Source organism: Lichenostomus cassidix, chromosome 3, assembly GCF_008360975.1.
Source record: "Lichenostomus cassidix isolate B80296 chromosome 3, HeHo_3.0, whole genome shotgun sequence".
NCBI classification, from domain to species: domain Eukaryota; kingdom Metazoa; phylum Chordata; class Aves; order Passeriformes; family Meliphagidae; genus Lichenostomus; species Lichenostomus cassidix.
The window spans coordinates 72,168,010-72,192,109 of NC_139483.1; the positions used below are offsets into that span (position 1 = coordinate 72,168,010).

The 24,100-nt window shown below is 36.8% G+C and overlaps 1 protein-coding gene across 3 annotated transcripts in view; it reads left to right on the top strand.

The window, feature by feature from the left end:
- Positions 1–18,915, top strand: part of USP45 (ubiquitin specific peptidase 45) — a 49,761-nt gene extending 30,846 nt beyond the window's left edge. For all 3 annotated transcript variants that reach the window (XM_085056280.1, XM_085056281.1, XM_085056282.1), the window contains 10 exons: positions 3,311–3,398; positions 6,951–7,032; positions 8,016–8,107; positions 10,091–10,147; positions 11,477–11,620; positions 12,874–13,540; positions 15,235–15,332; positions 15,712–15,798; positions 16,251–16,404; positions 17,747–18,915. In XM_085056280.1, coding sequence (XP_084912406.1) covers positions 3,311–3,398; positions 6,951–7,032; positions 8,016–8,107; positions 10,091–10,147; positions 11,477–11,620; positions 12,874–13,540; positions 15,235–15,332; positions 15,712–15,798; positions 16,251–16,404; positions 17,747–17,880 — 1,603 coding nt within the window. In that variant the 3' untranslated portion in view covers positions 17,881–18,915. The remainder of the gene's footprint in view (positions 1–3,310; positions 3,399–6,950; positions 7,033–8,015; positions 8,108–10,090; positions 10,148–11,476; positions 11,621–12,873; positions 13,541–15,234; positions 15,333–15,711; positions 15,799–16,250; positions 16,405–17,746) is intronic.
- The last annotated feature ends 5,185 nt before the right edge of the window (positions 18,916–24,100 follow it).

Here is a 24,100-nt window from a genome sequence, read left to right on the forward strand (position 1 = left end):
TGGTTTCCTCTTGTGATTTCCCCCCCAAAACAAATGCACTAATCTTAAATGTTTTTCCACAAAACATGAGATATTTAGAATTATATGCAACATTACATAGTATGCTATGTACATGAATGACAGATTAACTGTATCTTAAGCAGTGTTAATAATGACATAATTTGTCAGTCCAAGTAAATGACTCAACCTTAAGTGGAATCTTTACAAGTCACTTTCCTTGCCACTTCATTTTTAAAGTAGTAGCTGTTACATTCCCATCATCCTTGTTTCCATTAAAATTCAGGCATATAGATTTAGTACAGGCCCAGAGAAGCCTAAATAATCTTGTACTTGTAAATGCATTATGTTTTAATAAAATGAAAAAACCCAAAACAAACCAAAATTAAAAGCTTCCATGGCTGAGTTAATTTCCTCCCCTCCTAATTTAAGCTAATAAAACTGTGTGAAACATGCAGGTAAATTACTCTACTTTGGAATACAAATTAGTAAAATGATTAGTAAAATGATTTTAATCTGAAATTATTATTGTATACTCATCAGTAAGAGGTTACACTGCAAACCATAAGTAGTAACAAAAGGTATACGTGGAGCTTTTTCCTGATTTGCATTGAATATTTAGTTCTGTGAGGTGTCTCTGCAGTGAAAAAAACCCTTCTGTAACAATGATGGAGTTTTTGCTTGTACCTTTGTCAAGTAATTATTACTTTTTCCTCCTTTTTACTGTAGTGTCTTTTACAGAGGTCCTCCTTTTGTGGCCAAAAATAATAAAATCCTTATTAATACCAGGATTCAGAATGTGTATATATGGAAAGTTTTCTTGCTGTTAATTTTTTTCTTGCTCTTAATTTTCTTGCTATTTTGGAGCTATTAGTATGCCTACACTGCAGAAGATGGGCTGAATATACTCATTGATTCTCACTGCCTGAGGAAAAGAAGAAATTTCTCATAAATTAAAATGATAATACTATGGCTAACTAACCATATTTCTCAGAATTGAACTGATTTTGGCATCTGGGTTTAAAAAAAAAGTTTTTTTAGATTCCTGGAGCCTCAGTGAGAGAAAACTGTTTTAATTAATTGGAAAGTGAAACTGCATGCATGCAAACATATGCATGTAGCAACATGTGCTATTTAATTTTTTATGTATATTGAGTGTTTTATTGGAGCCAAAATAAAGGTTCAGTGCTTTTCAGAAAGTATTTGTGATTTATAATAAAATCTATTAGAAATAAAATGTGGTTTTAATAGAAGAAAAGATTGCATTTTAGACATATTAAATAAAATGTTTAATTTTTAATATTATTTCAGTTTTTCAAATTTGAAATTAATTTTTGAGGTTGACTTGCTCATGAAAAAAAAAATCACTTTCAAAAGAATGCTTAAAAAAGTCACCCTCTGTACTGATTCCAGATCTTATAGTAAGCCTCACTAACTAGGGATATAAGCCTCTAACTAGGGATATTGTCAACTTTATGTCAAAAACTGGATATGAAGTGCAAATGTGAAAGTACCCTTTTTGTAAATGTGAACGTGTTGTTTTGCATATGCAGGTCCAGATTTGTTCCACTTAATTTTAGGCATTGACCTTAGATATCTGCCATGTCACCTTCAATCCTTCTCCACTTACACCCCAAAGTGCCTCCAGTGAGCAGCTCAAAACTGAGACTCCTGTATCACTATCCTGCCTGTAGCCCATGTCTGCTGTGCCCTAACCTGGCATCTTGACACCTTGCCCAGCTTTTCATTTTACTGTTGTAGGCATGTTGCACATGGTTGTGTTTTCTGATCACCTTTCATTTCTCCTGTCCATGAGCACAAACTTCCAAGGCAAATCTGTGCAGCCTTAGGGTATGAGTCAGATGGAAGCCTCACCGTCAAGAACCCTAGAACAGCTGAAGAGCTTTGCTGGGCAAGCGAGATCATTGTGCCAGGGGAAATACCAATATGTATTTGCAGCTCTGTGTACTGGTTAGCCACAGAATGCAATCCACAGCTCAAAGTGAAAATGGGATCAACATGTGTTTAATAAAATTGAGTAGCTGAGTGAGTGGTTAGCTTATCTGGCTGCTCTGCCAGTTTGATAAAATTCCTGTTTGAGCTCTGCTAATGCAGTTGTCCCTGTGCTAGGTTTTGGGAGGAGTGCCCATGGTTAGGCCTTCATGTGCTCACTTCAGTCTGCAGCAAGAGTCACAGTTGCCATTTGGTGGCATTGTTGGAAATTCAGAAACCCACCCATTGCAATCCTTAGTAACTTGCTCTAGAGGACCCTGCTTGGGCAGGGAGGTTGGGTTAGGTGACCTCCAGTGGTCCCTTCCAACTCCCTGTGGAATCTCATTTTAGATTAAGTAGTTCAAGACTGTAATTGAAGATCTGAAGAGTAACCTGCCTGGAAAGACAGGTATAGTTTGACCAGTCAGTTAATGTGAATAGAGATGTGTTAATAGTGAATATTTACAGTCTCATTTGGGGTTGCAAGAAGCTGAAGATTCAAATAGTTTGTTAGAAGCCTTCTAGCTGTAGTTATCTTCTTAAGGAGAACACCTTAAGGATCTATCCATGTACTCATAAGTTTAGTTTTTCTAATTTCTATGTAATCTATACCTGAAAAATACTATCTTTTGAATATATTTAGGTGCTGTGAATAATAATAAAAGAACTCAACAGTTCTTGAATAGCAGTGATTGATACTACTGAATGGCTATCTCAGAACAGATGCAACATTACCCCTGTGCAGTTGCCTAAAAGATCACCAGTGTAAATGGAAGCATAGTCAGAAATGGATATTTTTCTTCTTTTGGCTTCTGAGGGTCATATGGATGCTGCTGGTGATTTAAAAGGACTGTTTATGCACATCTGAGATTTCTCCTCGATTGAGAAAAGGGTGAGATAGTAAAGGTTAAGCACTTAAGGTAAGTGAGATGCCTTAAGGGTGAGATAGTAAAGGATAAGGATAGTAAAGAGGTTAAGCACTTGGAAAATCTTTCTCTCTCTTCCATGACATTGGGAATGTCTGGTGGTACAGAAGTACTGGTGTAGTCTGTCAGGAAAGAGCTGCTAGCATGGATGAGACTCTACTGGCAAATCTGTATTTTAGTCAAGCCACACTCCAATATAGTCAAACTGCAACCCAGGTTAAAGTGCAGCCTTGTTGGTGAAATTGCCTGCCACACAGGGAGCTTCCTAAAGCCCCAGGAGGTCCAGCAGGGATTGTACCTGTTTGTAGCCTGGCATCCAACAAGTGTCTGATGTTGACATTGTCTTGTAAGAACCTCCTAAGATAATTTTAAATTCTTTACTGTTTCTTTCATAGGGCTCCTCGATTCAAAGGGTTCCAGCAGCAGGACAGCCAGGAGCTTCTGCACTATCTGTTGGATGCAATCAGGATTGAGGAGACAAAAGTAATGTCTTTGTGTGTCTTTTTAAAGTGAACTACTAGTCATTGCTTCAATGTCCTTCGTGTTCCCATTGTTTTAAAGATGTACTTAATGAAGTAAGAGTGTCTATTTTTATTATCTTGAGAAAAAATAATTTTTTTGAAAGATATTTAATTATGTTCACGTTGATTTGTTAAAATAGTTGATAGAAAGTTTCAGTAAGTAGTAGAAGTAGTATGTTAAGTAGAATATGATAACTTCAGGAATTTGAGTTGTTGGCTGTTAAAAAAAGGAAAAGGAGGGGGAAAAAGGATATCTGAGATGTCAAAAAAGTAAAGGTAGGACCTCTGCATTAGCTGACAAAGTGAATTTTTAAAGGTTTGGGACAAAAATTAGCAGTTCCTAGCTGTGGACCTACCCACAATTTTAACTGAAAATTGTCATTGAGAATTGTGGAGGAAAAAAAAGTCTTTTGAAGTTTCTTGTATCTCTTGAAAAGTGTGAGAAACTACTTGTTTTATCAGTAAGGTGCTGCTTTTCATTGCTTAAAATCCACATCCAAGTATATGAACTGTAGAAGCAGCTTATTATATTGAAAATGTGCATGTGTGAGTTTTTTTGTTTCTTTTCCTTCATTATCTGTGTTTCCTGCATTGTTCATGCACGATAGGGTGTGTTTGGTTGCTGTTTTGACTATATCAGATTTAATCTGTCTGACTTAGTCTTGGACCCTTCTTTTCAGATGATACTTCGTGGTAAATAGCCTTTTCTCAGACTCATCTAAAGGAAGGCTTTAAATCTTGTACTGACTAGAGTACTTCCTCTTCCCTTTCTTCTAGTAACCTGACGACTGTCATGAGCCTGAGCTGAATTATCTCACAGATAAGATGTAAAGCTGTGTCTGAACCCAGTTCCTGGCACGAAAGTAGAGCTGAACAAATCCTCATGCTGCCAGAATACTAATATTTCTTGGTCTTTTCAGTAGCATTCTTGATTAAAACCAGAACTGAACTGCAAGGAGAAACAGTTAAACCTTGACACTGTCACACTTAGAAAATGATGTCTTGAACAGGGCACATGACAGAAGCAGCTGACTTCAGTTAGAAAACAGTTGTCATGTTTTTGCAGCAGTGTACATTTCACAAAATGTAAACTTTTTTATTTTTTCATTTTCATGTAATCAAAGGTGAAAACTGTATTTTCTTGACAAAGGAGGATCCACAGAAAGCAGGATTATTACAACTAAGCTTCTTCTCGGTGCTTGTGCTTTCCCCTCAATTCAGTCTCCTGTCTGAGAGAGAGGAGCTTCACCAGTGGATGTGCCATCATTGCAATACCCTGCATTAGTATTTGCCTTTTGAATCATTTATTATTAGAGAGCAGTGACAGCTACAGTAGCTACCTCAAAAGAGTGAGGGAAGATGGTGAGAATTTATGGTGACTTTCTGGGCAGTATTTCTGCCACCTCATCACCAGGCAGAGGGGTGGGTGCCACCCTACCCTGCAATTACACCCCACTGCTGCCCTAATGGTGCATGACTGCAAACTCATCTTTTTCACCTTGGGGTGCTCTGCCACCAACAGTACTAGTAAAAGCTCTTTCCGCCTCCCTCTCTCTATATTTTTTAAAATTATCCCATGTTTCAGGTCTGTAGATGGCAGACAAACAGCAAACACAAGGCCTGTGCTGGCTGGACACAGGCAGGAGCTTCCCCACCACGTGGGCTCTAGCTGGGCACTTGCCTGCAGCAGCCTTTGCCACCAGAACTCATAGGAGGGGTTTCAGCCACTAAACTTCCTCTTCATGCTGCTTTTAAACTTTCTTCTTGGAAGAGGGAACAGCCCTGCTGAAAGATGGCTGGCTGCTTTGCCATCCACTCATGAGACAGCTGAAAATGGCCATCTCCCCTTCCCTATCCCTAATAGGATTAGTCGTTTTTAAGCCCAAAGTTTCAATGAAAAATATATATAATATATAACATGGCACTAGTTATAGGAGCTAATAAAAAAGTCATGTTATACTTTTGCCTCTTCTGTGTGGTTTTGTGTTTGTACCTAACGCCACCGCTGAACTTTTGCATATTCCTGTGGAGAAAAGTTAGAATGTGTTTGTACACAAGTGGATTTTTAAGCTAAAAGCTTGGCCATACAACAATAAAGATGACTTAGCGTCTGCCATTTCCAGCAATGTGGGCTGGAGATGGTTTCACACCAGGGCCTGAAGTGGCTGAACCCTGCTGCTAATTGATTAATGTCTGCTGCCATTGTCCACAGCACCCTGCCCATTCAAAGACTATGTCTTTCTTTGACCTAAATAAATGGTTCAACGCGCTAATCCCAACAAAAGGGTTGCTTATGGCCCTAAACCCATTTATGGTGCTCAACTTCATGAATTACCTATTGATTAATCCTTTTAGTATATTGTTGGCTTTAAGATGAACAAAGCTGAGCTCAGGGCAGCGGGAGTTAATTCACAAGCCAGGTCACATACTCATAAGGTCGGAGTATGACTTGGTCTGATGGGTGTCTGAACTGGAAACCAAACCTCTGACGCTGTCTGTCATCCTCACACTTCTGTGATATGTGGCTTGGAAGTGTGCTTTGCTGCCTGGAAACTAGAGCCATTTATTAATCTTCCTGTTAGGACACAGGGTTTGAGTTGCTTGCAGAAGGTTTCGTATCACCATTTTTCTCTTAAAATGGTCCTTTGCTCTAAGTGTGACTTCAGTATTTAATTGTAAATGTCATTTGCACACCAACAAGGGAGACTCGTACATGTCATTAGAGTTTGTGGACCAGGGAGGCAGGACATTTGCCAGGAAAAGGGGAAGCACAGGTCATGCATGCTAGACTCAGGGGACCTGATTCATGCTCCTGCTTCTCTCTCTGCAGCATATCAGAGGTTGGGCTTTTCTACCAGCCCATGCAGTTCTGCAGCCAGGAATACAACATCTCTTCACCTCCAGGCAGCTGAGAAATAATGGGAAGCTGCCCCTCCTGTCTGGAGGGGCAGCTACAGCTCATTAATGAATTTTCTTCTTTCTGATGCTTCTTTCAAAACTGTAGCTTTAGGATTTTTTAAAATAAATGTTGATAACATTTACGTGGATTCATAAAAAGTTTTCTTTCTAAGGTTTTCTAACATACTTCTGGAATTTGCAGTGTTAGAAAATAAACAGAAGTGATAAAAATACTGCCCAAACGCAGTCACTGAAGTCTGGCTACTAAAACACCTTTAGCTAGCTGCCTTACAAGTATTTTGTAGTCAATCAGTATTAGTCCATTTGCAGTGGAAGAAATGGATAGTATTAATTCACTGAAAATCTCATATTTCTTGGTAACCTGTAAAGTGCCCTGTGATGGTGCTCTTTAAAGGGAAGGAAATTCTTGGATGATTATCTACTAAAGTTAAGCTCATGTAGTTTTGACATTGTTAGTGAGTAGCAACAGTAGTTTCAATATTGAATACAGTATTAAATTTTCCTTATTTCATGGAAATAAGATAAAGTCTAATAATATATTACTAGTTTTTAGAAGGTTTACACTTAAAACACTTGGTTTTATTTTTATTTCTAGCGTATACAAACTGGTATCTTAAAAGCATTTAATAACCCAACTACTAAGACAGCAGATGAAGAAACTAGAAGAAAAGTCAAAGGTATGCAACTCTTTATTGAAAACTTCTAAAACTGCACTAGTCTTTGAATAGCATTTTCTTCAGAGCTGCCTATTGCTAACAGGAGAGGCGAAGTGCTGTAATTGCCAGACTTTATTCGGTGTTACTCTAGTGCCGCCTAGTGTGCACCTGAAGTATAGAGCGCTTAGTATGCGCTGACTTGCATCTTTGTATGCAGGAGAAAGGCTGCCCGATGATAATAATGCGTCTTTTAATAACAGGTAGAATTTAATTTTGTTTTCTAAAATAGCCTGCCCCATATTTGTTACATAGTCATAATTACTTATACTCAGAGAGGCCACTTTCCATAAATGAAACTGATTCCTGTCAGCTGACTAGTGCTGTGAGCACCCTAAATACAATTACAAAGTCAAGGTAGGCAGCTATTTCTAAAGAAGGCTTTTTTTTTTTTCAAAAGAAGAAGTTTTATTTTTTTGTGTGTGTTTGTTTATTCAATAGTTTTAATTTGGGAGATTTTGTTTTAATTAAGTCCTAATGATTAAGATGTTTTGTAAGTCATCTTTCCCAAATCTGCAAAAGTTAAGACATAAAGATGTATTAGAAGAGGATTTTGTTATATTTTTTAGAGATTTATAGTTGCAAAAACCATTTCGAAAGGGTGATAACCTGTCTGCTTACCCCAGTGTCTATATCAAGGCAATGCAATATTGTGTATTCAAAAGAAAACTGAGATTTTATTTAAAAAGCTTCTTCTAAAGAGATACAATATTACTATTCTGTTACAGAAGATGGGGAAGGGAAGGATAAAATATTTTTATCACTACAATATTTTTAAATGTTGAGATACAGTATACAATGTGTTAGTTATTGTGTTGTGTTCAAAACATTTTGAATATGTTTAAAATTATGCTTTCATAATATATCTTGGAAAGAATTTTATTGTACTTATAGTGTGGCATTGGATGTGTTACTTTTCACATTTAAAAAAGGCAATGTTTTTTCAGCATATGGAAGAGAGGGTGTGAAGATGAACTTCATAGATAGGATCTTTGTTGGTGAATTGACTAGCACTGTCATGTGTGAGGAATGTGAAAATGTAGGTATTCTGGAATTTGGTTTGATGTGGAATCGATCACATACTGGTTTGATTACGTTGTCTTGAAAGTATAAAATTGTGTTGCCAATTTTATACTTGTTTGTTTGTTTGTAAAAACAAGACTTTCTTGAAAGTTTCTCATTTGAAATTATTTATTCCTTCTTTAAAGCATTATCCTCCCAAACCTAAGAACAGGGATCCTTTGAATTCAAAAAGGATTCAAGTACTGGGCCTGATTTTACCATCTGACTTAAGGCTGGAGGTTCCAAATTCTATAATCATATGTGTTACACACTAGTATTATTTGACATTTTTGAAACATTTACCTATCTTAAAACATAAATCCTCCTGCCTGCTCTTCTGGGATACACCTGCAAATTGGAAATTACTTACTTTGAATTAGAATGAGTGGGAAAATGCTAAAATTACTTCTTTCTCTTTGAAGTACTTTTTATAATTAATATAATAACCCTAATGAACAGTGTATTCCTTTCATAATTAATATTACTGACATTCCATCATAAATGCTTTCCATGATCCTTATAATTTTCTTTTAAGTTTGAAAGAGAAAATTCTTATTTGCATGACTTTTCTAATTGAATGTTACATTTGTGTTTGGTTTAAAACATTATATTTCATATTATAGAGATTAAGTAAATTAACCTATCTGAAAAATTAAGCACAGTCCTGCAGTGCCAGGTAAATTTCCCTGTGTGTGATGTGCAGATTTCTCTTCAATGTGCTACTGATACCAATGAAGAACTTTTACTATATAAAAAACAAAAGTTGTATGTATTTTGCATGTCTCATCTATTTTTGGTGGATTCTTATATTCTGCCTACACAGGACTTGGGAATATACTAGCTGTAGCCCTTTGAGGAAGAGTTTAGCATTCATTTTCCTTTGCCTGCACTGGCAAGATATTTTTGATACATGTTTGTCCATGCAAATCGACACTTTAGAGGAACCCTTGTTTGAACATCACTCACTAGGCAGTCACCAGAGCTGCACTGCTTTTGTTCTCATTTATTGCCATACTGGAACCTAGATGTTCCCAAGTCCCTCACACCACAGGTAAAATAAGCTTGCAGTCCATACCAAATGTCACAGGTGAAAGAAGGGGTCACAAATACAAGAGAAGGGACACGGTCACAGCAATGGATGGCATGACTGTGACTTAAATGTACAACATGATTTTTACTTCTTTTTTTAAAGTTTTGTTTTTCACAGTCTTTCCAGATGTAAGATGAGTCAGTTTTGGAAGGAATTTGAGAACAGCAAGGGAGAGAGCTTAAGGAACTTAGTAATAAAGGCAGATGGAAAGTGCTGAAAGAGATTGTCTTTAGGTATGCTTTGCAACACATTTCCAGCTTATACATGGCAAAATGAAACCTGAGTGCAAAAAAAGAGGTTGTTTTTTTTCAATCCCCTTTTCTCCTGTAATTGGATTTATTTCACCAATTACTATATGGTGTGAAAAAATCTAACAAAGCTTTTGACTGCAACCAGTAAGACTGACTTAATCTTACCTGAGAGCATGAGGTTAGAACCTGTCACTTAACTGTCATTAACCAGTCCAGTGTAACAGCTCAAACACCTGTGCAGAAGTGTGCAGAATCAGGAAACTCTAAAAGGTAGCTTTCTATAAAATGGTACCACAGAGTCCCACGTGACTTGAAAATCCGTCTGGAGCTCAGAAAAAGTTAGCACCACGCTGCTTCAAGTCAGTTCATGCCCAGATGAACAGCCTCACCCTTTATCTCTGTATGCTGAAATTCTGTGTGGTGTTAGAAAGAAAATTAGAGCTAACTTAATACATTTTTAATAACTTAGTGGGAAGTTCTTCATTGTAGTTTCATACATCTTGTAAGTAATTAGCTTTTTGTATAGTTTTTGATAATAAATTGATTAAATAAAGGGAGCTATGTACTAAACCAATATACTGTTCTTTGCATTTAAGTGCATTTTCTCTTTTTCTTCAAGATTTCAACAGTAAAAGAACCTTTCATTGATCTTTCACTTCCTATAATAGAGGAGAGGGTAAGCAACAGAATATGTAATAAGTAACTATTGGTTCCAGTGGATTGTCTTTAATACTCTTATGAAAATATTTATGCATATACACATAGTTCTGATTTCAAGCCTAAAAATACATCCTTGTCCATAAATACATGTACTGTTAACCATCTGTTCATTATATGATTTTCTTTCTAGATATATATAGAGGCATACAATGTCATAAGTGTGTATTCTCTTTAAATTAGTCCAAACTTGGATCAAATGCCCATAGTAACTTACAGAATATATAGGTCTGAGATTACTTTAATTTAATAGTATATACCTATATAAATTGAATGATTATAAGCCTTTTTTTCTGGAGGTCCAGAGAGTCAGATTCTAGCCTATTGGTTTGCATCTAGAGAACCTGAGTCTCTTGGGATGATGTTTACCTACAGGATGAAACTGTAAAAATGGATATTTTAATATATTTATGCTGGTGTTCTCAGCATTTCATGGATTGCCTTCATTAGCTGCAGAGGAACTTTGTTCCTTTGAAGGCATAAACTCTTTTTTAAGGACTTGGGGTTTTCACTTGAGATTAGTGGGGGTGCGTTGGGAGTGGTTCTTCCTCCATCTTGCACATATCCATCTGTATTTAAGGGAGAGTAATTAATGTAATATTTATTTCTGTATAAAATGTATTCTTCTCCAAACACCAGTTTTGCTCATAACAAATTCTTTGTCTTCACTGGTGCATTGAGTGCAGACACCTGCGGGAGTTAAGGCTTTAAGAGCATTTTGAGTATCTGGGCCCTCGTGCTTCCTGGCTCCCATGTGTACCAAGGGAACTTTGTGCTTCTGTTTGAGAGTGATTTCTGTGGGTGTTTAGCAGTCACTGCACTTACTTGAGGATGGGCATTACTTTATAGTCATCACTTTCCTTTACAGTCGAGATGTACTGCTGCCAGTAACATGTGACAGGGGGTGTGGCAGCTCTGTTGTCACAGGCTGCGCCAGGCATTAACTAACAGACCTGTGTCCCTTCTAAATAATATCATACAGCTAAGCATGTGCTTATACAGTAATAGAATAAATTATTTTGTATTGTATTACATTCAGAAATTTTGTATAATTCCTATTCCTTGTGGCTTTCACTTGAACCTTCAGAGACGTTGACAGTGAGTTTATAATTTAAAAAAATTAGAAAGTAGTCATATCACAATTCAGGGGGCCATTTAAGTGGTTTTATGTAGGTCACTGTTTTCAAAAATAAAGGAAAAAAATCCACCCACATTCATCTTTTTGTAGGTTGCAAAGGAATACAAAATTGACTTGTTGCCTTTCCTAATTTCCTGTCTAATTTCTTAGGTTGCAAAACCTGTGCCCTTGGGAAGAACAGGTAAAAGTAAAAGTGTACAGGAGGCAGATCTTGGTCAGTATAATTGTTCTTCTATCAGTACACTGAATAATCAACCCAAAATTGTCAAGAAACACACTTTAACAAAAGATAAGGTAAGAACTTAAATACTGACACTAACCAGTCACCCTGAGTTACCTCTGAAGTTTCTAGGGTGACTGGGAATTTCTAGGGAATTTTGACACATGTAAGTGGGGCTTCTTAGTGCACACATAGCTGACATAGACTTGTTTTAAAATATTTAGGTCATCATTAGAAGCATGAGAAATGATAGTCACAGGTAACCATTTAGCTTTCAGTTACAGGATTTCATTTGTAAGGAAAAAAATCTGCAGGCTAGTTTCAATTCATGTTGCTTTTGGGACTATTGCAAGGGTCTGTGCTCTGTTGAGTACCATAAAAGCTCTCCTGAATCACATCCTAACACATTAAACACATGTGAAGAAAAAATAGAACATATAAAACAACCATGTAAAACAATGATAGGAGAAGAGAATGAGACAGAAGTACAAAAAGGACATGAGGTAGAAACAAAGGAAAGGATGGAAAGAAGTAGTGCAGAAATTGATTGTTACAGAAGAAAAGGCCAAAAACTCAAACTGTTGAGGAGAAAGATTCCCATTGGTACCACTGGAATTTTGATAGAATTCAAATAAAGGAAATAAAAAATGGGAAGGAAAGTTGCTTGTTTCTTTTGGAAAGTAGCCAAACAAAAGAAGGCAAGAAAAGAATCATGAACATTCACAAATCACCTAAAATTACGGCAGCTTGGTGGTTTTGTTATTTTAAATCTATGGGAGTAGCTTTCTGTGGAAGCAATCTTTTTTCTCCTCCTTGCAATCTTGATATTGAAAAAGTCGACTTCAGGTAATTTTCAAATCAGCAAGCATCCTCCTAGGGATGTCTTATTTAATTCTATGGCATATGCCTGCAAGGTGAGTTGAATTTTTTCTGGAGCTGCTCATCAGCTAAGGTCTCTCATGGAAGGCCAGGGGAGTAGCTTGAACTTGAGAACCTTTTAGAAGTTTAAATTAGATTAAGTGAATACCACTTCAAATGTGCAATCCACAGCTGTCACAAAGTAAAAGTAATTAGTTGTGGGAAATATTGATCTCACAGTAGGTATAATGCTCTTAGCTGACTAGGATGGGGGTTTCTAATCCTAAATTAGTTTAAAAATATCTTAAGGAAATCAGCTATCTTAAACATTAGAGATGGAGAATATAAAACAATATAAACCCCCAGTAAATTGCTTTGAAATTCTCATGTTTCAAAATGTATGCTAGCTAACAAATCTGCTTTCTGTTTCTCCCCTCCATTACTGAATTAATAATGCCATAATTTACAGAATCAGTTGAACCATGAGAGACGGCTTGCCAGAAAAGCTTCTTCAAAGGAAGAAGAAAGAAGTCCTGTTATCATGCAGGAAAAAGCCAAAAAGCTTGAGCTGGAAGGTAGCTCTGGCGTCCTGTACTCTAAAGACACCACTGCTGAGGCAGCTGTCAATGGCAGCCAGACAGAGGGCAGCGAGAAGGAAGCCAGCCGCTCCGAAAGCAGCTTTGATGCAGACAGTGAAGCCTCAGAAAGTGAAAGTGCTTCTAAGCAAACCACTCTGAGCCCACCCAGCAGTGTGTCTGGTGTGCATGTCAACCACACAAACCCTAAAATGCCACACAAGCCAAGCGACAGCAACGAAGAGATGATTTCCAGTTCCATATCCAAGCTTAGCTTCTGTGATCCTATAAATGAAGATAAAAAATCAAGCTCTGGAGATCCAGCATTAGGTGTATCAAATAATTCCACGTTCTCAGTAGGCAAATCCTCACTATCCCAAAACCCTCAAAATGCTTTCCAGACACTTTCCCAAAGCTACATAACTAGCTCAAAGGAATGTTCTGTTCAGTCCTGCCTTTACCAGTTCACCTCTGTAGAGCTTTTAATGGGGAACAACAAGCTTTTATGTGAGAGCTGCACAGAAAGGAAACAGAAATATCAGAAGAAAACCAACTCTACAGGTAAAGTGTTTGCACCTCTGGACAATTTCCAGCATTGCCTCCCAAAGCCTGTGCTCTGACTGCTGTTCCATTGCTCCAGCATGGGCTTCCCCACTGTGGCTAAATAAAAAATGTCTCCCCAAGCAGAACTTGCTTGTAACAACTTAAAACTTCATCAGGCAATGGCAACAAGACCAATTTTTATATTAGAACATAACCATAGATGTAACATAGAATTTGGTTTGCATCTTTATTCTATCCAAGATAAGGAATTTAAAGATGACCATAAACTGAGTACGTGCATTGCCCAATACTAATCTTTGCTGCTGTTTCTGTTCCATACAATCCTCAAAGCTTTGAAATAAATGCTGAAATATTTAGCCCCAGTAGCTTACGTACTCAGGGAAGTAATGTAATTACATATAGAAAAGGGGCAAAAAAATAGAGTTGTAATGAAGAGAGGAAAAAAGTTCCAGAGATTTGTAAGAATGGAGATGAGAAAGAAGCACCTTGTGAAAATGTTTTCCTTGATGCTTGTATAGCCCAAGCAGACCATTAGAGTTCACGGAATAAGAAAAACAACTGCATGAAAAATAAACAATTTAAAAGGACTGGAGAATTGTGGGGGTTTTATGTATAGAAATCCAGAAGAATATAAAAGTTAAGCTCTTCTGATTATTTGTAAATAAAATATAAAGAGAGGTCTTATAATAGCAAATAAATTGCCTGTTTGCTGTTCATTTATAGATATCTGGAGAGATACAAGTTAAGCACAAGTAAATTCAGAAAAATTAATCTGAACATAGTATTTTATAATAATTCCTTTAATCATCATTGAACTGTGCTTTATAAATATTACCTTGGTCCCATGGGCACCATGAAAAATGGAAAAGGACAATCAATTCACAGCTAATCTATTTAGTTTTTCCTTCTAAAACAAAAGATGTAAGAGGTCACCCGATTAAACATTAAATGCTCCATTATACCTTAAATTAAATACTTTATTTTGAACATATGTAAAACCATTAAATTAATTAATTTTTTCAACAAAAATAAATGCTAGTGGCATGTTTTCTTTTACTGTGGAGCTTTCACTGTGCTACTTTTGGTAAGAGCCCTGTATATTAAGAGCCCTGTGCCTTCTGCACCATAGGGGGTTTGGAATTCACATGCTCCAATCCTGTATGCTCAAGCGAGCAGGTTATGAGGCTTCCTGAAGTAGACAGCCCTCATCAGACCTTTCTCTTAAATAAGTATGAAGTATGTGGTCATTCAGAAAGAACTGAAGAATGGAAAACTAAACTCTTAGTAATTAGGACATTAGCATAGATAAAGAGACTTGTGCCTTCCAGTTTTTATCCAGGGATCATCCATTTATTTTAGGTTTTAACAGGAAAGTTGGGTGCTATAGTAACAGACAATACAGGTATCTCAGTGTGCAAGCTGACCTAGATAGTGTACAGGCTTCCAGTCTCTGATCTGATTTGTACAACACTGGCTAAAGTAATGCTCAGATTTCACAGATTATGTTTATTAATAACTAGAAAAAAGAGAAAATATTTTCCTGTTACTCCACAAAATTTCCCTTATATTTCATATCACAAATACAAAAACATCGCAGCATAGATCTATTCTGTTAGATGTTTAAAAAGTACTTTAAAAATTCCATGTGACTGCCTTCTCTTTACAAATTATTTTGATACTCACAAATACAGAAAAGAAAATGGAAGGTGTCTACACAAACGCTCGGAAACAGCTGCTGATTTCTTCAGTTCCTGCTATTCTTATTCTCCACCTAAAAAGGTTCCACCAGGTAAGAGGCCAAACCCCTCTTGTATATTCCTCTGCCCCAAGAGTGAACAAGCAATTCTTCAAGTGTCATTGTGGATACCAATACTGCCTTTTTAGATGGAAACCTGATAGAAGCACTGTTTGAAACATGCTGTGATTATCCTAATACCTTCAGAGTGCATTTAGCCATTCCAGTTTATCCAGGAAAACCCCTTATGTGTCCATCACACTTATGTGTAGCAGGCACTGAATTGAAAACATAACAATGAATGTTTAAATTAGTTAAAATCTTACTGTTGGATTTGGTTCATTTTAATAGCATAGTGCACCTTAGCTTTAAAAAGCTTCCTACTAAAAATATTTATTTTACAGTCTTTCTTTTCTTTTCCTTTCTTTTGAAGGCTGGTTTGAGTCTACGGAAAGTAAACAGGCATGTGGATTTCCCACTGATTTTAGACTTAGCGCCATTTTGTGCTGCATCTTGCAAGGTACCATTTAAAATCTTTATTTTTACTGTACTTCAACAGTTGTTGTCCTGACCACAAATTAAATTGGATTGATGGTGATGATAATGATGATTATTTCTTCCTTTTTAAATGAAATTATAAAGTGAATTTTTCAAATAGCATCCTGAAATCAGAACTGTAACAATGTGCAATTCCATTCATATCAAGAATATCACACGTTAGCTAGTATTAGCTAAGCTGTGATTCCCTGGTGATATTGGTGTATCTAACAGCATTAAGGACAAGTATTACTTTTTCTATGGTAACTAAATTAGTAAGACTACTGAGTACTTGTAGTAGGTGTATTTTACTGTTGGAAATGGTGTAGATGTCTATTTGCCTCTTGAAGTAATACTGCTGATAGCTAATTAAGACACTTGTAAAATGCATTGTGAAATAATTCACCTTTGTTTTCTGTGTTTCTGGGACTGCAGAATGTCATGGATGGTGCAAGAGTGCTATACAGTCTTTATGGAATAGTGGAGCACAGTGGGTCAATGAGAGGTGGTCATTATGCGGCGTATGTGAAAGTCAGGACATCCTCCAAGAAATTGCTAGAGCATATTTCTACCACTAAAACTGTTCTGGGTATGTACAAAAAGAGCTTATTTTTCTTGACTGTAAGCCAAAAGCAAGTGTCTACAGGGATTTATAGCAAATAATTTTTTAGCTCAGAATAATCTGTGATTTTTAGACAAATTGCAGAACCCCCATCCGAGGGAAGTGCTCCAGGCCAGTTTGGATGGAGCTCTGAGCAACCTGAGCTAGTGGAAGGTGTCCCTGCCCTTGGCAGAGCTGTTAGAACTAGATGATCTTTCAAGTCCCTTCCAACCCAAACCAACCTATGATTCTATTAATTATTCTTTTTTGTTGTTGTTGCACACAATGCATATCTTACTTCTGCTATTAGTCCTATATAGAGCTGAATGAGTAATGGGATTTTGATTCAGATATTAAACAGATAATTGAGGGTAAACTCTCCTCTCTTTCGTAGTCAAAATAATGTATCCAGATGAATAGTTGTACCTGGTAAAATTTAATTATTTGGCATATTTGGTATTTGAAAGTGGTTTAATACAACAGTCAAATCAATGACATGAAATGCAATTAAATTTCCTGAATATTTGAGCATTTTATGCATTTTAGGATTGGGAATTTTTTAATGCTAAAAAATCTGGAATACTCTGGTTTAACGTAAGTGAACAGTAAGAATCTTTTTCATGGAGGATACGTGGTTTGGTGTGGGGTTTCTGTTGGCATTTTGAGAACAACATTCTAATTCTTATTCATACTTGATGGATATGCAGAATGAAATAAGATTCCAGGATAGAACCTGTTAGTGAAGGATTTGTGGCAGCAATAATATGTTAAGCTGTCAAAGTTAGGTAAATATATTTACTATTTCCCTTCTTGGGGGAAAGTGAGAACTAAGCCTTTCTATCCTATGTGGTATACTTCGCATTTGAAGCTCATTTGCCAGAAAGACAATATTCTTCACTGTTCATGAAACCAAAGTTCCCTTCAGTCTTATGCTTGTCTTGCAATGATTATTAGAACAGATTTTTTGTGTTCCTTATTTCACACTGGTCAGTTTTTGAAATATGATTTTTTTTTCAGTGTCAGAACTGGTTTTATTCTAGTATAACTTACTGTTGGAACTCAGCAAGCTGTACTTGAAATGTCTTAGGCTTTCAGAAAAAAATACGAAAAAAAGCCATGGCAGCATGCAGTTCTGAGCATTGTCTTCTACCAGTTTCTCTTATGGTGCTCTTTGACATTTCAAATTTCAAACCATGAATAGTGGATTGAATCTAAGTAATGAATTACTGTTGTGGGCTAAAAGCTTCTCTTGCTTTTTGAAATATGCACTGTATTTGTTTGATGATGACGTGAAAGACAAGAAAAAACTTCTTTTGCTTCTGCATTTCAGGTTTAAAAGAAGCCATGGGAGCATCAGGAGGACAGTGGGTATATGTTAGTGATGCCCACGTTCAGATGGTTCCAGAATCAAGAGTACTAAATGCACAAGCATATCTACTTTTTTATGAGAGATTATTACTATAATTCTTAGCAGTTTAATTTCAAAGATGGTAGAAGTTATTTAGTTTGTCTTATTTAAAGCTGCAGTGGTAAGAGTACCTGTAAATATTGTGCCTTTATCTTGTAGAGAATTTATCATATTTTGACTCTGAAGTTCAGTCACGCTATTATAAATATCTGAATGATTCTCTTGAAGTATGCACTTTGCCAAACATTTAAAATTCCTGGGTTCATTAAAATGCAGTACCGTTAGAATGTAAGATGATGTCCTATCTTACTGAGGTCTAGGGAAAGTTTGTTTTTGATTATAATAAAGATAAGCTTTCGCCCATAGTTCTAGAACAGTTGAGAATAGAAATACTGATAGCGCTAAGTGCCTGGATTTGCTGGTGTACAGTAACAGTACAAAGTGTTCAACTTCTTTTGATCCAGTCCAGACCCTTCCCATCACTGGGCTGAATGTCAGCTGTTAAGATTTCTGCAAACAAGAACCTGTCAAATTGTGTCACTTCTGTGTTTAGTAATTGGAAAGCAGAGTTTTTCCAAAATGGAGTAACAGCAGCTGTCTCTGGGTGATGCTTCAGTGCACTTTCCTGATAAGAGCTGGGAGTAGATTGGGAAAACATGGCTTCTGAATCATGACAGTGAATCCTCAGATACCCAGAACCCTTTCAGCTGTCTCCAACTGGCATTGGTATAGCAACGTATTCCTGTTTCAATCTAAATATGTACTTGGTGTGCATAAGTATATCCTCTGAGATATATATACACACCATAAATCCATCAATAGATATTGTCATTTTACCTACTAGGAAAGAGAATTGCAAATAATTTCTGTATTTAGTAATTTTTCAACTTCACAATTATGACAATGTACAGCATATAAGCTTGTGTATGTACAGAGTTTAGGCATAATTCAGTAAATTCTGTTACTTTTGGTTCCAAACATGAACTTGTTTATCTGTTCCTGAATACTTTTCTCACAGGAGTAATAAACTATAAATTATTTTTGCACTGTGTGTGTGAATTGGACAGTAAATGATGATTTTTGCCCTCTGATACATGTCTGGACTTCCTTTTGTCAGCAGTGGGGGACAGCAGGTGTCCTAGTTGCAGAACTGCTTTCTGTACACTGTTTGACTGCCCTGTTTTGAGGTGTTACTTCCTTTGGCAATATCCCATTTCCATTCCAGAGAGTAACACATACATTTAAGGTCAAGACCTGCTGACTACTTTGAAGTTATGTGCTAATTAATTTATTTAATATGCAGTTACTTAAATACAAATTACTTCTCTAACAGTTCAATCCTGTACAACTTGCTCTTTGGTAGAGAAAAAAAAAAGTTAATTTATGATTACTGTTTTCATTTATGGTAATTTTTTTAAATGAAAAAACATGCTGTCCCTATTACTGTCTCTACCGCATGTTGTCATACCCACCTGCCTGACTCTCCTGTTCTCTGTTTCAGAGCTTCATCCCACCTGCATTCCCTCTTTTGCATAAGAAAATGGCACAACCTGCTAGAATTGCATTTGCTCAAACTGCTGAGGTATATCTTACAGGTACATTACTTGCACATTCTTGTGCAGGCACCAAGGATTGTTAGGCCATACAATTGATTGTCATAATGGAGTGAGCCCTTGGTTGCACAGGATTTTATTTTCCAAAGGAAGCTCCTCTGTTTAGATCAAAATCAGGCTATGTGTTTTGGCTAAAACAGTATTTTTTTCCTTCTACAAATTAAAATTATTTCAGTCTAGCCAGAAGTAATAAAACTCAGAGAAACCAAGCAGCCAGCTTTAGCCATCTGTATTCCAGCTAACAAAATCTTAACCTGAGTCTACACTAAGTAAGAAGGAAAGATAATCTTTAGACAAGAGTTGGTTAAAATACCTTAATTCTCTTTTAGCTTCTTATCTTCCCAAACCATTCATCCACCTACACACACCTTTGTGTATATCTGATCGAAACTCAGAATTAGTTCCAGGCAACAGTCATAGCACATAGCAACTAAGTGTCACTTGAGTGACACAATCTTGCTAGGAGAACACAGATGGACTGGATCCCCAACCTTACAGCTGACAGGGTAGCTGAGGCCTGATGGTTCTTCCTTTTGCTGATTTCTGTAAAACTACTGACTTTAGGTACCTGTATTAATTTTCTACATTTTAGTCTAGAACTACCTCCCTAGACTGCGGAACTAGGAGAGAAACAGAACAAGGTTCTTAACCTGTTACTTCTTATTTTTAATGCTGTTTTCAGGAAATACCTGAGGACTTTGCTTCTTTTTAACCAGAGTTTGCAAACTGTTTGAACTACTGAAATTTTCCCTAGTGGACATAACAGACTAGGACACCATAAAAGGTGCTGGCAGGATTATTTTCTCATTAACAGCCAGGGACCATTTACTTGTATTAAGGTATTTTATAGAACATGGAGAGAAAGTGCCATGAAAAAGAGCTAATGCCTTTACCTGAGACCGCCGTCACTTGCTCCTGGATGAAGTGTTCTGAGTTGAAATAAAAAGCTGTGTTAGCAGGAACTTTAGTAAGCCCAAAGTCAGAAACAAGTATGAAAATACCACAGAAGGAAGCATTCCCTAAAAATGAAGGCAGTAAATGAAGTTATGCCTTCAAAATGAAAAAACTGAAGACTTAAACAAGATGTCACACACAATTTTAGATTCAAGTCACAGTGTCCATTAAGACACGTTTTTGGGGTTTTTTAAGGTGGGGTTTTTTTTTGTGTAAAGTTTGGCTCTGAAGAAACTACATAAATGTGTATACTGAAGACTTGTTACAGTTCCTTATCAGGAACTGGAAAAGAAGCTCAGAGCATTGTGGGAAAACAAGGGTGTACATATGTGCTAGAATGTTAAATATGATTCCAGAGTCTAGGAACCTGCAGTTTCCTGCAACTGCCAGACGTGTGCACACTATTGAAAGGCTATGTGTTTTCAGAATTTAAGTGAAGGGCTTGAAAGTTTAAGACTCTCCTTAAAATATCTTATGTTACCAACTACAAATCTTTTCAGGTGTACAGCATCTATTCTTTACAGAGCTTCACCATGCTTTCATGGTCCTCCACCCTGAGAAAGTGCAGTAGTCTGCATCTGTGTGGAATAGCTTAGAAATGGCTTTCTTTTCATCCCACCCTTCTCACAAGGGCACCACTGCTTTCTTCATCTGTTCTTTGTGGGTTTTGGGTCTCCATAAGCTTCTGTGTCAATGTCTTTGCTTTCATTGATCCTTAAGCATAACATAGTGGCTCCCAATCCCATCACTTGTTCTGTGGACTTGCAAAACTCTTGCAGGAAGGGCTACTGTAGTTGTAGTCTGGCCTGTCTCCATCACCACACTGGCTCTGCCTACAGGCTGCAATACTGACCCCTGAGAAAAGCTGTGACTCCTGAGCAGCTCTCTGCTGACCAGTCACAAGACAGTGTCTGTAAAACCATTGCAAAAGATTCAAATTAAATAGTTCCTCACTCATCAGTAAGTAAAGCACATCTATGGGAAGAACCTGATTTACATATATGGACAACTGGAACCCCCTACAAAAGTTTCCCCAGACCAGAGGCAATAACAAAGACCACTGCATCAGCTAAGAAGTTAGTATAGATTATAAGAAAGAGCTTTGTTATCTTTGGATTTATATATAATTTATGCCAAAAGTGGCAAAAAGTGATGGGGAGATTTATTATACTAACCAGCCTACAGTATGTGTACAGCCAACATGTTTGCATTAGTCTGTTCTCCTAAGAGACAGCTACAGAGGTGAAGGAAAAACAAACCCTGAACTTCACCACCCAAAATGTACCCACTGTAATCGCCTTTGTTTAGAACATGAAATCCATGCAGTCTGCCAAACCTTCCTCCCCTTTCCCATCTGCACCCTCTGTGTGTATCAATGAAGTGCTCTTGCTTATGGATTTCAAGTGGTAGCAGGTGAGAGTGGTTTATAAATTCATTAAAAGGCTGAAATGTCTTAACTTCACCATTTGCTTCTCTGTCGGCTTCTTTTTTGTACTAACACAAACTGAATCATAAAGGGACATGAAATTAATGCATCTATGTTCTCAACCCATTATAACAATCTTACTTGAACATATTGGTAACAAACTAAGGAGTAATTTCTTGAGTAGAAACTCTAAGATGAATTAAAATGGGAACAAATTAGATCGGAACAAAGAGAGCATTTAAATTCAGCTCTTCTGTTAGCAAACATTAACAAATACAGTTTTCATTAAAAAATGGTAGCACACCTCAGAAAACAGCTTTACAGCAGCCCTGATTAAACAAAGATTTGATATTCTTTAGTTTTCAATATCTGGACCCTCTATTGCTTTACCCTGTACACATTTATGCATTTGGACAAAGATTTATATATCTACATGAAAGAAAACCTACTAATTTTCAGCAGAACCATTTCAGTCTAATTATTTTAGAACAGACTATTGTTGCTTCTGTATCTTAGGCTGTCATTTTGCCAGCCTAAGGTTTGTTCTAGCTGTTGTACCTCTCCTGTTGGTGTATAAACAAATTGCAGAAATGATGGAAAAGTGATTATTCAAAATTATAAATAATCTATTTTTTGTAAATGAGAGTATAAAATATATTTTTAGAAGGATGTCTGTTAGTGCAAGTCAAAACACTTTTCTTGCACAACATTATATAAGAAGTCTAAGTGAATTTATATGTTATAATAAAATGATTGCAACGCATTGCAACCACTTCAAAACTACTTGGTGTACATTCCACTTAATAGAAAGTTATAAATACTTCTGTAGTCATTGATAGCAATACAAAAACTAACTTTTAAATGTCAAGAATGTTTCTTTCATCTGTTGCAACTTCCAGTATCTTTCTAGTACAAAATGCAAAGGTGCAGTACTGCTTTTAAAAGAAAACAGAAGAGCATTTATTTTGAGTGGATTTATGATAAGGCTTCTTGACAATTACCTCATTGCTTTGATAGTTTAGGGTTTTTTCTTTGCTTTTGTGCTGTGTAACTTGGGAATCATTGTAGTGTACTGTAACAAAACCATCATGTCAATGCCCACCATTCCCTAAATACTTCTTGTATTTAGCTGTTCCACAAAGCTGAGTTCTGATTCTACTGTCATTTACGCATGGAGATAATCCCTGATATGTTCATGTGTGCCTGCATTTACACAGAAGACAATCCAAGTAATTAAAAATGTTGTTGCTAAGTCAAAAATACTTGTGAGCAATAAATCAAGCATGTTAAAATTTTCATCTAGTTTTCATTCATTTCCTCTTTTCATCTGTTTGAACTAATAGTCTGACTCTGCAGATACTTAAATAAAAAACAGTATTTTTAGAATTAGACTACAGTGCTGATACATGGTACATTTCATTTGTAGATTTCTAATTCCAATATTACTAAGTAAAAAGGGTCTTACATACAGACTGTATTTAAAAAACAAACACAAGTCTGATTAGTTTTCGAGTCTATCCTCGGTGCTTTAACAAGTTTCTGAGAGTATAGCTGCATTTCTCATCTAGTCATTTTGTCTTTTCATCTGCTATATATTAGAAAAATGTGTAAATAAAACATCCAGCCATTTGAAAAACGGTGTTTTTCAAATACAAGCTGTGTGTCGTACAACCAAGTTCACATATTTTTGCTCTTGTCTTATCTCACATCATCACTGCCTATGGAGATGAGTCCATATCCTTGACGACTTAACACTTGAGATACACTGCTTGTTTCTGCTGCCTTATTCTGTGTGGCAAAGGGCATAGATAAACTTCGTTGCCTTTACAAGTGATGCCTTAATAATTTCTAGGTTTTTACTCCTTGTGAATCTGTAATTTGGTGTAGTTCTGTGCTTCTTATAAAGTGCTAAAAACCACTGTTTCCAGCTCCTTTAGCCAAAACAAATCCCTCTGAATAGAGATCCAAGGGCACATTCATTGCCCTAGGGCCCGAAAATATGTAAACAACTGTGACTTGGGGGGGGAGTGGGCCTGGGTTGGTTAACATCACTGCCTAAGGGAGTGATTGGTGAATTAGGGGCCAATATGTTAATATGACAGAACTTACAAAAGGTGAAGGGCTCATGACCCAGTGTCCATTTTGGGTGCAGTCTCACAAGGTGGACTTTGCTTGCCCCAATGTACCTTGAAGGCCTGGAATAAATCTGTCTGCCATTTTATACTCCTAGTTTTGTCTTGGCCTCTGTTTCTTGGCCTTTGTAACCTCCCTCTGGCTGAGTTC